The 14890-nt window shown below is 31.3% G+C and overlaps 1 protein-coding gene across 1 annotated transcript in view; it reads right to left on the reverse strand.

The window, feature by feature from the left end:
* The window catches only part of LOC115886696 (tip elongation aberrant protein 1-like), a 29886-nt gene extending 16330 nt beyond the window's left edge, over positions 1-13556 (reverse strand). Inside the window, exons 1-6 of the mRNA XM_030905958.1 lie at positions 13404-13556; positions 4099-4290; positions 3921-4043; positions 3445-3561; positions 3009-3203; positions 2347-2607 (exon numbers count right to left, since the gene is read on the reverse strand). Coding sequence (XP_030761818.1) covers positions 2347-2607; positions 3009-3203; positions 3445-3561; positions 3921-4043; positions 4099-4290; positions 13404-13554 — 1039 coding nt within the window. The 5' untranslated portion in view covers positions 13555-13556. The remainder of the gene's footprint in view (positions 1-2346; positions 2608-3008; positions 3204-3444; positions 3562-3920; positions 4044-4098; positions 4291-13403) is intronic.
* Between the last annotated feature and the right edge of the window lie 1334 nt (positions 13557-14890).

Genomic DNA, 14890 nt, shown 5'->3' on the forward strand with positions numbered 1-14890 from the left:
TTGATTCGTCGGTGAAAACTATACGCCGAATAAAGTTTTCATCTAAATTGGCCTTTTCCATTACAGATTCACAAAACGCCATACGCCGAGATTGGTCTTTTCTGGACCAATTGGAAAATTTCTTGAGTTTTGCGCGCTTTATACGATCGGTATCCATTCCTTTTAAGGACTCTTTTAACCGTGCTAGGTGAAGAATCTGTTACCTCAGCAATTTGATTACTTGAAAACGTGGGATTTTGATCCGCGGTAGCATAAATGAACACTTGCTTTAACTCCTGTTCTTCATTAATCAACACAACAGGCCTTTTGTGTTTTTGTGGGGACACGCACCCATGTGTTTCAAAATTATTAATAAGTCTTGATATAGTAGGTAAAGATGGAATTGGCCTGTTTACAAAAGTTTGTGGAAAAATTGTTTGTATACCCTGATAAGACCTATTTTGGAAATACCATTTTACAATTTGAATTTTCTCACGAACTTCGTAAACATCCATTATTTTACTCAAAAAATAAAAAATCGGTAAAAAAACTTTTAAGTTAAACGGTTTTATCTTATGTGCACTGAAAACTAGAAAATAATAATAACAATTAGGTATTTTGAACTTCTAGTTCAGAAATATTTTAGTACTAGGCAGAATAGCTTTTAGGCATATTATAGACTAAAATAAAAACGTGGGGCCCCTCTGAAATCCTACCTATGGCAAAGCATATCTTTATACTTTGGTAGATCATGAGCTCGGCGTTCGCTGGTGAAGCCGTCACGGCTGGTTATTGATTGTCAAAATCTCCAGTTACGATTATAGTAAGTCGATGCAATCCACACTTAGTATAGAAGAAAGTATTACAGCAATAGTTAATGGGCCCCACGTTTTTATTTTAGTCTAATATGCCTAAAAGCTATTCTGCCTAGTACTAAAATATTTCTGAACTAGAAGTTCAAAATACCTAATTGTTATTATTATTTTCTAGTTTTCAGTGCACATAAGATAAAACCGTTTAACTTAAAAGTTTTTTTACCGATTTTTTATTTTCTAGTTTTTAGTATTTAACGGAAATGCCTACCGAATATTCCTCATTCTATTTAATTCATTTAGTGCATCATTATTACATGGTTTTTTACCTGATAATTTATTTGTCACTTTCTTTTGCACGTTTCGTTCTATACTTTTCTTTCGCCTTTTCGAGCCTTCTTTTTCGTTGTGTAGCAGTTTCGTTTTTATTTTTGTTTGTTTTTTTATTTATTGTTTCCATGTTGTTCCCACGAGTAATGGACATTTTAACGGTCGACCCCCCCAGAGGTTCAGTAGAGGGGCAAGGCTATAATATACAACAAGAGGCGCCCAATCTTGAGGGGAAAACGCTTGCGACATTACATTTTTAGCCACCCTAATGCCATACAGTCCTCAGCACGTTTTAACCTATTACCTTAACTTGGGTGGTAAAGCTACCGCTAACTACTTAGGTACATCTAATCACCTATTTTTTATCTGTCCTTCTAACGTCACAAAATCTTGGACACAACTGTTCTGGACACGACTACTCATGCCCTCACCTAATACGCCATTTTGTAACGACGTCCATCTTGGATTTTAAATTTTGTCATAATCACAGTATTCTACTAGTGTAGCCCTTTCATTTGATACCCATATTGAGAGGGTTGTGGAAAAATATGAAATCCGCCATTTTGTACCAGCGGCCATCTTAGATTTACAATGTTATTGATATTACTATATTGTATTGTCATCGGAACTAAAGGTGTGTATCAAATTTCAGATCAATCTGACAACAGGAAGGTACTTAAATTTCAATTTCTAATTTTGACCCAAACCAATAAATAAATACCGTACGGGTCGAGCTAAATAAAACCGTTTAATAAATTTTACACGAGAACTGCCGCGAGAATCTATGTATTCGTTTTGTCTATTAAAACACGAATAAATACAAATTCTGAAACATTCTTATCACATATCTACCTATTTTTAAAGTACGTCTGCTAGATCTGTGTCTATGAAAGGAATGCGGACAAAAAACATTTAAATAAACAGCAATATATTTTATACGTCGACTTAACGAGTACGTCACCGCAAATCGCTCCGCCCACTTATTTTATTGGTTTCTTGCAAATTTGTCGAATTTTTATTGATGGAACGCGTCGTCTAATTTTTTACGAAAAACATCGAGAGAATATCGTTTCCCCTCTCACGGATACCCCGTAGCTACAGAACGGACAGACGTACTGTATTTCATCGCTTTTTTTCGACTGCTTTTTATCCCGCGGACGGGGATACGCTAATTCGTCCGGTTCTGCCTATGTTATTACTACAGTGGTCCGGTCTGTATACTTACCATCAGTATAGTTGAATTGTGAAGGTTGAAAGACATATGTGTTTTCTGAGGGAGCTACTCGGTTATTAGGAAGGTATGAAGAATGCCTGTTGCCTCTGTCCACCGAATTACAGGTCCTAGCTCTGATCCTGACTGTTTTTGACTCAAAAGAAGCCTTGGAGGAACCGTTCAGTAATAATTCTGAGACTATCAACGCTCTGCTTTCTGATCTGGGTTGAGGTTTCACTCCGTTGATCACGATCTTTTCCCATGATTCTACATCTGTCAAATAATGTTGCTTTTATCATAAAAATAATAATAAAAACCTTTCTACATTAAACATATACCAAATGTCAAGGAAAACGGTTTACAAATGTTCTTAAAAATAAACAAGATATATACTGTGCACAACCTACGTGATGGATTACTGTTGTCTTTGAGTGTTACAGAAAAAAAAATACATTAAAATTAGGAAAAATATAAAATTCCGGATACTTTCTAGACGGACTATATTATTTTTTTAACCTTTCAAGAGCTGTAACATCTTCGGGAAGCATTTTAGGGCATTTTTTCGTAGGAACTTTTTGTTTTATTTTTATCTGTATAATCACCCACCAAAGTTTTTTTAACACCCTTTATAGTATGTCTCTTAAAGCATTTTCAAACAGATTAAAGTGGTTTACCAAAAATAAACTTCCACAGATCGTTGGAACTTTGCCCATTCCTTTCACCACCAAACAGGATCATGGAAGAAGGCATTTTACAGCAAGCATGACTGTGGAGAGGTCCAGGATTCACTTTGGTCTTGATATTCGTCCAGATTTTCGTGTAAAAGTCAAACTTCCACAAATCGCTGCGTTCTTGAAGGTCTGTCATGCCTAGAGTTGATAATTTTTTATGTAGTTTAAATTTGTAGAAAATTAATAACATTACAACGATAATATCATTGCTAATTCTAAGAGCCCCCATAGACGCTCAGTTTTTTAACACAGGCGGATTGTGCAGGCAAGTTTGCGCAGTTTAACTATACAGTTTTACTTTAAATTGTTGCTTTTTAAGACTTTGTTTAGTTTTTTTTAAGAAAGAGCACTTTTTGAAATACTCTAATGTTATATTTACCTCCATATATCCAAAGAGTTTCTTCATGAATAGCTGCAGAATGCTTGTGGCGTGATGGTGGACATTGCTCAGAACTCTTGTTAGGAGGAGTGAACACCAAATGCCAAGATTCAGTGTCTAAAAAACAACAAAGCATTATTTTTATTTAATAATACCGATTAGTAATGTCATTTTCACCCTGTATATCACCAACAGGGGTGTGAATATAATATAGGCAAAACCAGCTGTCCTGCGCATCGTTGCCAAATCTGAATAAATTTCCCCCAATTTTGAGTAAAAAATAATTATACTGATTAATTAATTACTTCGAAACTACGAAAATGCAATATTTATTTTATTACTTTGCCAATTTTTGCCTAGCCTTTTTTGATTTGCACTGCACGTCACTGTATCACAAGATATACAGGAAATAACAGAAAGAACTATCATATAAGCCACTAAAATTTTGCAATAATAATAAAAAATACAATATTTACCAAAATGAAAGGCCCACAAATCACCACAAGACCCTTTCAAATCCTGATATCCGCCATAAATAAGCATAGCGCCATTATGCACCAGTGCTGTATGTCCCCGGCGACCTTTCGGCGTTGCCACACCTACAAAAAATCCTTAAATCTAAAGAAAAAAAATCGTAAAAATCTAAAAATGTACCTTTTTTGGTTTTTACTTTTCTGAAACTGTTGTTTCTGATGTCGTAGACCCACAGAGGTGTTTCTGTACTGGCTGAAAAGCTGACTTCTCCCCCAAATACGTAGATATTGTCTTTGTAAGCTACTGCTGTGTGTTCTTGTAGAGAAGGTAACTTGTCTCCTGTTGGTTTCAGTTGTTGCCATTTGCCAGTAACTGAAATCAATTCGACAACGTTGCATTACGTAAAATAACTCGTTAAGTTAATTCTACAGTATTACTCATTAGTTTTTAATTAGTTATTAAAACTTATTATTTTTTTATGTTGTAAAGAGTATAGAAACAGTTCTTACAATAATATTTATACACTATACTTTAGGATACATTAACATCTCTACATCTACATCCCCCATTAAACTTGGTAACACTGATACAAATAGGTGAGAATCATAGAACATTAAATTATGAAAAACTATTTATATTATAATATTTAAATAAAATAATAAAGAATATTCAAAACGATAAGTGTAATAATGTATCTCAAATTTTACGTGTCAAAAAAAGGCAAGAAAAATTATATTTACGCTGGTTACATAATAGATATAGGGCAAACGATAGGGCTTTTAGTAGATTGGCCTTCTATCCTAAATAAAGTGGGCTTCAAATCCTCTTGAAGAAGACAGAGTGTTTGCAGTGACGTGACAATTTATTTCTTGCGTTAGCCAAAAATATATTTTTATCCCATACTCGATTATTCTTGAACAAACCCAAGCAGAGGAAACGTCAAAGAATAAAGAAATGAAAGGCTTTGTTACATGTAAAACAATTTTAAGGAAATATATTTTTATCAAATCATCAGAGTTTTGCTGATTAATTCAAATTAACGAAACACTAAGAAACATTCCCAAAAGTTGTAAAAATAAAGTTATAAAAATATTGAAAATAGCAAATTAAATATCCAAATTTATTGAGATTAGTTATTCAGCATATCTATTCTTTTAAAAAAGTGGTTACATAATAGATTTAGGGCAAACGATAGGGCTTTTAGTAGATTGGCCTTCTATCCTAAATAAAGTGGGCTTCAAATCCTCTTGAAGAAGACAGAGTGTTTGCAGTGACGCGACAATTTATTTCTTGCGTTAGCCAAAAATATACTTTTATCCCATACTCGATTATTCTTGAAGAAACCCAAGCAGAGGAAACGTCAAAGAATAAAGAAATGAAAGGCTTTGTTACATGTAAAACAATTTTAAGGAAATATATTTTTATCAAATCATCAGAGTTTTGCTAATTAATTCAAATCAATGAAAAACTAAGAAACATTCTCAAAAGTTGTAAAAATAAAGTTACAAAAATATTGAAAATAGCATATTAAATATCCAAATTTATTGAGATTAGTTATTCAGCATATCTATTCTTTTAATTTTTTTTTATTTAATAAAAATAATAATATTCTATAATGACTATACAGAGGAATATACTAATCCTAGAAAAATCATTCATCTATCCAAAAAAGAATATATATTTTAATACAATCTAATAAAAATAAATGTAGGTATTGCTTATGCATCTGTAGATGTTAGTAATGTATGGCAATCACTTCTGTATAAAGAAGATAAATAAATAAATAAATAAATGACTTTATTGTCAAAAAATTTTTCAATTTGTAGACAAAGGTAAACCAACAAACAAAGTAAAAAAACAAGGTACACAAACAAACAAACAAAAGATAATACAAAACATTATACAAATAATATTGTCAGTCTTATTGTTAAAATAAACATTTATAAATGTTTATAATGTCAAAGAACAAAAAATAAAAATAATATTCAAAAATATTTAGCTAGTTTATAGTAAAATATCAATGACCTCTAAATAAATTAAATAAATTCATAAATATAACATAGATAAATATAACATACATAAAAATTAAAAACAAATTAGAAATAATCATACACTTTCATACAGAAAGTTTTAACCTTATTAAGTAATTGTTATCAGACAGTAATTGTTAATTTTGAAGTTTAACTTAATATAAAGTCATTTTAACAGAACGTCGACGGTTTTTGCAGAGGTATCTGTTTAAAAAAAAACTAAAATGTTCTCGAATTGTTGTATTTAGATATTTTAAATAGTTTTTTTCTTTGTTCTTGGCATTTTTTTAGCTTCCGACGACGGAAAGAGATAAGTATACTTTCCAAAACGTTAAATATTTTTTGTTCGTTAGAAAAATTTGTTCATTAGAAAGCCACTGCTGACAATTAGTCTCTGTTGGATTAATAGAACATTTTTGGATAGACTAATCCTCTAAAAACATAAAAAGAAATGGGTCTCATATAACTTCTAATTATGAAAAACAATAAAGAACAAATCAATAGTATTATTGATACATGTACTTTAATAATAAAACAATTAATTATATATTTATATTGTCATTTTTAAGTCATTATTATTGTTAATCTACGACAATGTCATTATGACAAATTTAATATTGTCATTTGGATGTCATTATGGCTTTCATAATAACACGCAAATTTTAAAATAAGAAACAAGCAAAAAAAGGTACCTAAATACGTTTATTTATTGTAAACATTAATTGTAATATCAGTACAATTGGTTAAATTAATTCCAGACGATGACAGGCGAGTTGAATTTTTAGAAAGTAAATTTATTTCCTGAGTGCTTGAACTTGTTGAGGACCCATCATTGCCAGAAATGTTACCCAAAATATTACATGACACTTTTTTCTTATTTTCTTTGGAATTTTCTATATAGCTCTCTGCCACTGTGTTAGAGCGCCAACCACCATGTCTTTTAACAGTTAATAAATCCACTCCTGAATTTGCAAGCAACGACGTAGACGATCTACGGAAACAATGTCCAGTGTATTGTTGTGGATTTGGAAGACTTAAGAACAATGTTATTTTATACGGCATTTTTCCTAAAGTATTAATGCCAATGGGTTGCTTAATACATTTTCCATTTCTGTACCCCACAAAAAATCGAGTATGCTCTGTGTGGGCCGCATAGCTATATATCTTCAAACCATTTCCACCATATTTATTCCTTCAACGTTTCCTTTCCTTATAAAAAAATCTCGTGATATCTTTGTTTTTGTAAATGGAATAATGACATGAATGCATTGTCCATTGTCTCCAGGCTCCCGCAAGTCCCACTATCAATGAAACTTTTGTCAGGAAATAAGTTTTATCATCAGCTTCCAACAAAAAACGAGTTATGTCTTCTTTTCTTAAAATTCTCGATTTTTTTGACCGAAATTCTTCCGATTTTCTTTTTAGAAATGCAATTAAATGGACGTACTTACTAATATCTGTATTTTTCTTCACTGATATAACTGAACGTAGCATGGAATAATATACCCAAAGTGATGAAGCCTTTCTATGTTTTGAAAGATGTTCAAAATATGCCAGGAGAAACTTTTCGTTACTACTATTCTTGATTCCTTTCCCTTTACACCAATCTTCAAGTTTTACATAGGCTTGCAAATAGCCGCGACAACGAAAACTGAAAAATATAACGGCACTTTTTGTTTTGGACCTGCATATCAACATTACGCTGTACTATTATGTGTTTGTTGTTGAAATAATATAAAATATCTAATTATAACTTGTAAATTTTAATATTTTAACACGATTTTAACTACTTTTGACAATAACTAACTTTTTGTTATCAAGATGACATTTTAGACGGCAACTGACGTATATGTCATAATATTTGAATCTTAAATATGTATGTAATATAATTTAAATTACTATAATGCAACTTTATACTAAGAAAACATTTATACATTCACAAAATACAACAAAGTCTAATAATATAGTTTGAAAACAATGAATATTGAATTAAAATTGAAAAAGTTAATCGCGACCCCTTGCGTCAAAATTAGATGATTAAATTTTCGTAATTTTTACACCATTTGATGACCGGTGGCACCTCTAGTGTTTGTTCGGGCGGTTCGGCTTTTACTCCCGCCTTTGAATAAGAAGACTAAGGAAGGAGCATAATGCTATCCATGTATTCATGCATGGTGGGCGGAAAAGCCACCATAAAAGCTTTCTAGGGTGGGGATCCTTGACAGTTCTGTTTGACGATTCATTTGACACATTTGAATTTGATTTGAAATTTTGTGGATTTGTCAGTCTTTACGGAGCTTATTTTATGTTATTTATTATTTATTCTACTACTGATAGTTGTAGAAAGGTAGTAAATCTAGATGGAAATTGTGGCAGAACTTAAATTAACAGTGACACTATCGCGATTTATCGAAAAAGACTCTAAAATAGTTGGTTGTGTAGCGCGCGGTAGATCTCGGCAAAAATTGAGCGAAATAATGGAACAACTTTTCGCTAGTAAGTGACTATATAATATACATACGTGTAGTAAACCGATCATTTATGAAATTCACTTAAATTAACTAAATTATATATTTTTCTTGCATTTTAGCTTTTATTTATTACTTGTCAAAGATTAGACGTCAAAGAATTTAGATACGTTAATTTGACTTACCTGCTTCAGTAGCGTATCGGATGTTTGTGGTAATAAATACTTATTATAACTTATCTATTTTTATTAGAATTATATATTTTTATAACAATTTTAATAACTACCAACATTTATTCACAACGTAAAATAAAATAACAAATTATTGAGTCTACCCCACGTCTACCCTACATCATAGTTTTACATTTTTTAAATAAAATTAGAACGGCACTGATAAACCGGAATTTAAGACGGCCATATTTGAGGCCCATCGCGGTGTACCTAAGATTTTTGATATGCTCCTTCCTTAAGTCTTGTTATTCAAAGACTCCCGCTTATGGTCATTAAAGAAAAAGTTCTAAAGGGGGATATTTTGTGAACATCAATAATTGAGTTGTCAAAGTCAAAATGGAAACAATCAACAAGCACGGTTACCACGGCGTCAACTAATATGGGCACCTGATAATTTTGAATTTTAATTTTTATGAGGATATCTCTGATATTTTAAATTAAATCAAATCTCTTTGGATCGTCCCTCGTGTCGCCTCGTAGATTAAATTTTGAATGATACACGTTCGATACGAACTTTTTAATGAAACTTACTAACTTACTTACTTAACTCGGCTGACGCCTCGTGGCTTAACGTTACATGCGTTTCATTATGATGTTCGTATCGAACTTGTATCATTAATAACTATAAATAAACCAACTTACTTAACTAGTTTGATATTTGACATAAAACATCCATAAAGTTACGATAAATCACTCGATAAAGTTACAAACAGGGGTAAAAGTGGTTAAAAATGACAGAACGCCGAAAGGGACTCATCCAATATGGCACAAACCTAAATGATGCATGAGATTAATCCCTTGGGGCTGAAGGAACAGGCCCAAGGGCTGATAGTGAGGAGTTAAAGACGGTTCTATTTATTGGGTGTTTGATATAAAATTAGCGAGGGTATGTGTTGACTTTCGATAAAGAAAAATAACTAGAATAATAAATATTGTTTTTAATATTTTGAAGATATGCTTTTAATATTACCAAAATGTCGAGGTTTATTATACTTAAAATGTATGCACTGTATTTTTCCTCTGTACGTAGAATTTTTTGAGAATCTATTTAAACCAAGATCTGGAAATATCCAGGAGATAGTCCAGCAGACATTTCAAAATGTCTCTATATTCCTTAACTAAATACAGGGTGGGCCATCGAAAACGTTCCGCAAGACATAACGGCCAGGGTATTTTTGTTTTCAAAAAATCAAAAAAACACGTCAATTTTGTTTGTGAGGGGGACAACTTTTGCCCCAAAAATGATTGCAAAATCTTCAACCCTCTAAGCGGGGGTGCCATCCCCCAACTTTTTTCAAAAGAGCTTTCTATTCTCTATATTTCCCCGCTTCGTTTTGGAAAATCGGTCGAGTCGTTGAGAAAATATGAAGGATTGAAATTTGAAAAGTTTATTTAAACATTTATCAGAGTAAATGATAAGGATACATTTCTTCGACCAATTTGAGGATTTTTTCTTATTATTTCTAGATGTTTACGCATTTTTTTCACTTGCCACAAGGCTGAACGATCAGGTGCGGTAGTTGCTAGATAGCTGTTCTGTGACTTGTGCGTTGAAGTTCTGTTACACCATAATTGTTAAAAAGTTTAACGATACTGAGAAGAACTTCAACGCATAAGTCACAGAACAGCTATCTAGCAACTACCGCACCTGACCGTTCAACTTTGTAGTTCAACCTTGTGGCACCTGATCGTTCAACCTATAAGCACAGATAACACATAATCTATATTCTAATTATATGTTATCTGTGCTATAAGATAATATTATTAAGGAAGTCAAATTTTTAAAATAAAATATGCATACATGCAACAAATGTAATTTATGTGACAGTAAGCCTACAGAAGTAACAGGAATATTAATATTTAAATATAAAAACAAAATTTATTCAGACTTACCCAAATTGTATCTCCAGAAATCCTTCAAAGGCAGATTACCATTGCGTCCCCCCCTTTGAATAAGAAGACTAAGGAAGGAGCATAATGCTATCCATGTATTCATGCATGGTGGGCGGAAAAGCCACCATAAAAGCTTTCTAGGGTGGGGATCCTTGACAGTTCTGTTTGACGATTCATTTGACACATTTGAATTTGATTTGAAATTTTGTGGATTTGTCAGTCTTTACGGAGCTTATTTTATGTTATTTATTATTTATTCTACTACTGATAGTTGTATAAAGGTAGTAAATCTAGATGGAAATTGTGGCAGAACTTAAATTAACAGTGACACTATCGCGATTTATCGAAAAAGACTCTAAAATAGTTGGTTGTGTAGCGTGCGGTAGATCTCGGCAAAAATTGAGTGAAATAATGGAACAACTTTTCGCTAGTGAGTGACTATATAATATACATACGTGTAGTAAACCGATCATTTATGAAATTCACTTAAATTAACTAAATTATATATTTTTCTTGCATTTTAGCTTTTATTTATTACTTGTCAAAGAATTTAGATACGTTAATTTGACTTACCTGCTTCAGTAGCGTATCGGATGTTTGTGTTAATAAATACTTATTATAACTTATCTATTTTTATTAGAATTATATATTTTTATAACAATTTTAATAACTACCAACATTTATTCACAACGTAAAATAAAACAACAAATTATTGAGTCTACCCCACGTCTACCCTACATCATAGTTTTACATTTTTTAAATAAAATTGGAACGACACTGATAAACCGGAATTTAAATCGGCCATATTTGAGGCCCATCGCGGTGTACCTAAGATTTTTGATATGCTCCTTCCTTAGTCTTCTTATTCAAAGGTCCCCCCAAAACGTAAACATACTCCCCCACAATGGTGGCACTGTGGTAAGTGAAAAAATGCGTAAACATCTTAAAATAATAAGAAAAAACAGCAAATTGGTCGAAGAATTTATCCTTATCATTTACTCTGGTAAATGTTTAAATAAACTTTTCAAATTTCAATCCTTCATATTTTCTCAATGACTCCACCGATTTTCAAAAACGAAGCGGGGAAATATAGAGAATAGAAAGCTCTTTTCATTGCGGTGCCACTTGACCCCCCTTCCCATTTGAAAAAAATTGGGGGATGACACCCCTGCTTAGAGGGTTGAAGATTTTGCAATCATTTTTGGGGCAAAAGTTGTCCCCCTCACAAACAAAATTGACGTGTTTTTGAATTTTCTGAAAAAAAAATTCCCCTGGCCGTTATGCCTTGCGGAACGTTTTCGATGGGCCACCCTGTATAAAGAACTGTGTCTCAGACAACTTCAAATTATGAATAACAATAAAAAGACACAATACGCTACAGTGAACATTATATATTGTTATACTAATACTTTTGATTATATACGTAGTCAATACTCAATAAGCCAAAATTATATACACTACCTATAGTTAGTCTAGCGAGAGGATATACAGTTATTATATATCTATCTATCTATCTATATATTAATTTCGAAAGAAATTTGTTTCTCCTGTCACTTTTTTTCACATTAAGTTTTTTTTTACGAGAAGTATGACTTAACTATTTAGTTCTATTGTATAACCAAATGGGCGAAGACATTGTCTTAAATATATTTTATATATTGCACTTTTTGTTATATTTTCTAGAAGAGTAAGATATTAATCTAAGGCACAAAACATCCCCCTTTAGAACTTTTTCTTTAATGGTCAAAAGCGGGAGTAAAAGACCAACCGCCCGAACAAACACTAGAGGCGCTACCGGTCATCAAATGGTGTAAAAATTGCGAAAATTTAATCATCTAATTTTAACACAAGGGGTCGCGCTTAACTTTTTCAATTTTAATTCAATATTTATTGTTTTCAAATTATATTATTAGACTTTGTTGTATTTTGTGAATGTATAAATGTTTTCTTAGTATAAAGTTGCATTATAGTAATTTAAATTATATTACATACATATTTAAGATTCAAATATTATGACATATATGTCAGTTGCCGTCTAAAATGTCATCTTGATAACAAAAAGTTAATTTTTGTCAAGAGTAGTTAAAATCATGTTAAAATATTAAAATTTACAAGTTATAATTAGATATTTTATATTATTTCAACAACAAACACATAATAGTACAGCGTAATGTTGATATGCAGGTCCAAAACAAAAAGTGCCGTTATATTTTTCAGTTTTCGTTATCAGCCGCGGAAGTTTCAGTGATTTTAGTGTTGTCGGATATTTTTATTTGTGAAATAGAAATATTGCGTTTGGATTGCAAAACTAAAAGTGGAAGTTTTATTGCAATGTAAGTAAGCGTTTATCCATTTTATATTTTACTTTTTTCATACCTACGATAAATATACATATATTGAAATTTTATAATTGGTTTTATTTAAAAAATGTTAGAAAACAAGCTTGTAATCCTGTAATTGACATAATTGTTATGTAATATATTCCATTTAAATGTAATATATTACCTTACAATTAAAAAAATGTAAATTTAAAAAATATATTAAAAATAAATAAAATAATACAGGAATTAATTGAAATTTTTAGAGTGCGAACAAACACGAGAGGCGCTTTATTATTTACTTTCATTTCTTAACATGACAGATGAAGTTCTAAAGGGGGATGTTTTGTGATCTAAGGTAAATGTAAAGTTTCAAAAAAAAAACACTTGAATTATTATTTGTATAAGATAATATTATTAAGGAAGTCAAATTTTTAAAATAAAATATGCATACATGCAACAAATATAATTTATGTGACAGTAAGCCTACAGAAGTAACAGGAATATTAATATTTAAATATAAAAACAAAATTTATTCAGACTTACCTAAATTGTATCTCCAGAAATCCTTCAAAGGCAGATTCCCATTGCGTCCCCCCAAAACGTAAACATACTCCCCCACAATGGTGGCACTGTGTTTTGCCCTAGCCGAGGGCGCCGACCCTTGGGGATCATCTGGAGCCACCGAACTCCACATTTGCTTTCACTACAACAACACAAAGCAAAAAATAACTTTTTAACAATGTTTGAATATTTAAATACTATGTTCTTCCTAAAAAAACCGGCTACATCATGTTTATATACAAACTAGTACAAGAAAAAACTAGTTAGAGCGAAATTTCAAAGAAAAACTGTATAAAACACAAATTTACTTACATTCTAACACATAAACTTTGACATAAATTTATGTGAAAAACTCATATATCACCCCGTAGAATATCTGGCGATATTTATTTCGTGACGACATGCCAATAATTCTTCATTATTTTGAACCCTTGTGCACGGGATACAGAAACGCGGATATCTGGATGTTTCCGTGCGTGCCTGTTTGTTTTTACGCGCATGTATCCTGCAGGACTCCAGACAGGACAATGCAGGACAGGCCTATTGAAAAATTTGTATTGATTTTCGGGATTGGGGACACTAGTTCAACGTATTGTTCCGTTTAATAGGTTTCCTGTTAAATAATAGAGTATCTTGTGGTTAGTTTAAGTTTATTTTATTTAATAGAAGTGTTTTTGAAGGTATATTTTATTGTAAAATTCGAAAAACATAATTTTTGTAATGTAACTTTATGCAACCAGTAATACAAGTTTCCCTAAAAAATTTAAATTAAGTTATAAGGAGTATCCAGTGTTTTTTTCACTACAATATATTTTATAAAACATGCGAAAATTGGTTAAGCACATTTTAAAGATAGTTTCTTCGATATACAGGGTGATTCAAATCGGGATATTATTACACAAAGTATTTGACTAAAGTTTTTATGTGGTTTTTAAATCGAATGTTACATATTCTCTTTTGTAGATGAATAAGTAATTATTCCATATTCTTGCGGTTTTGCACAGTGCATTTGCTATAAAATTTTCATATTCTCTATAAATTATAAAGTCATTTAATATTTAGAGCAAATTGGTATTACTGGTTACATAACAACATTATAAAAATCAAATTTTTTAAATGTTACAACAAAATATACCTTTAAAACGTCTTTTATTAAATAAAATAATCGAAAAAATAACAAAATACTCTATTACTCAGCCTAGAACCCACTAAACAAAGCAATACGTTAATTTTCTAATAAACAAAGCAAATAAAATTGTTTAGTTAAAAATAAAACGAAAAATAATAACTGATTTGAGTTGGAATAGAAAATACTTAAAACTGAATAAAAGCTTTGCTGATTTACGATATAAAATACAGGGTGTTCTATTTAAAATAAGAGAGAATGACACATTATTATTAGATATCTAGACTCGCACGATTTGGCCACCCTGTACACAACAGTCAAGTAAATAATACAAATAAATAAA

The sequence above is a fragment of the Sitophilus oryzae genome, unplaced genomic scaffold (genome assembly GCF_002938485.1).
Source record: "Sitophilus oryzae breed Bouriz unplaced genomic scaffold, Soryzae_2.0 scaffold_494_pilon_pilon, whole genome shotgun sequence".
Classification (NCBI taxonomy): Eukaryota; Metazoa; Arthropoda; class Insecta; order Coleoptera; family Curculionidae; genus Sitophilus; species Sitophilus oryzae.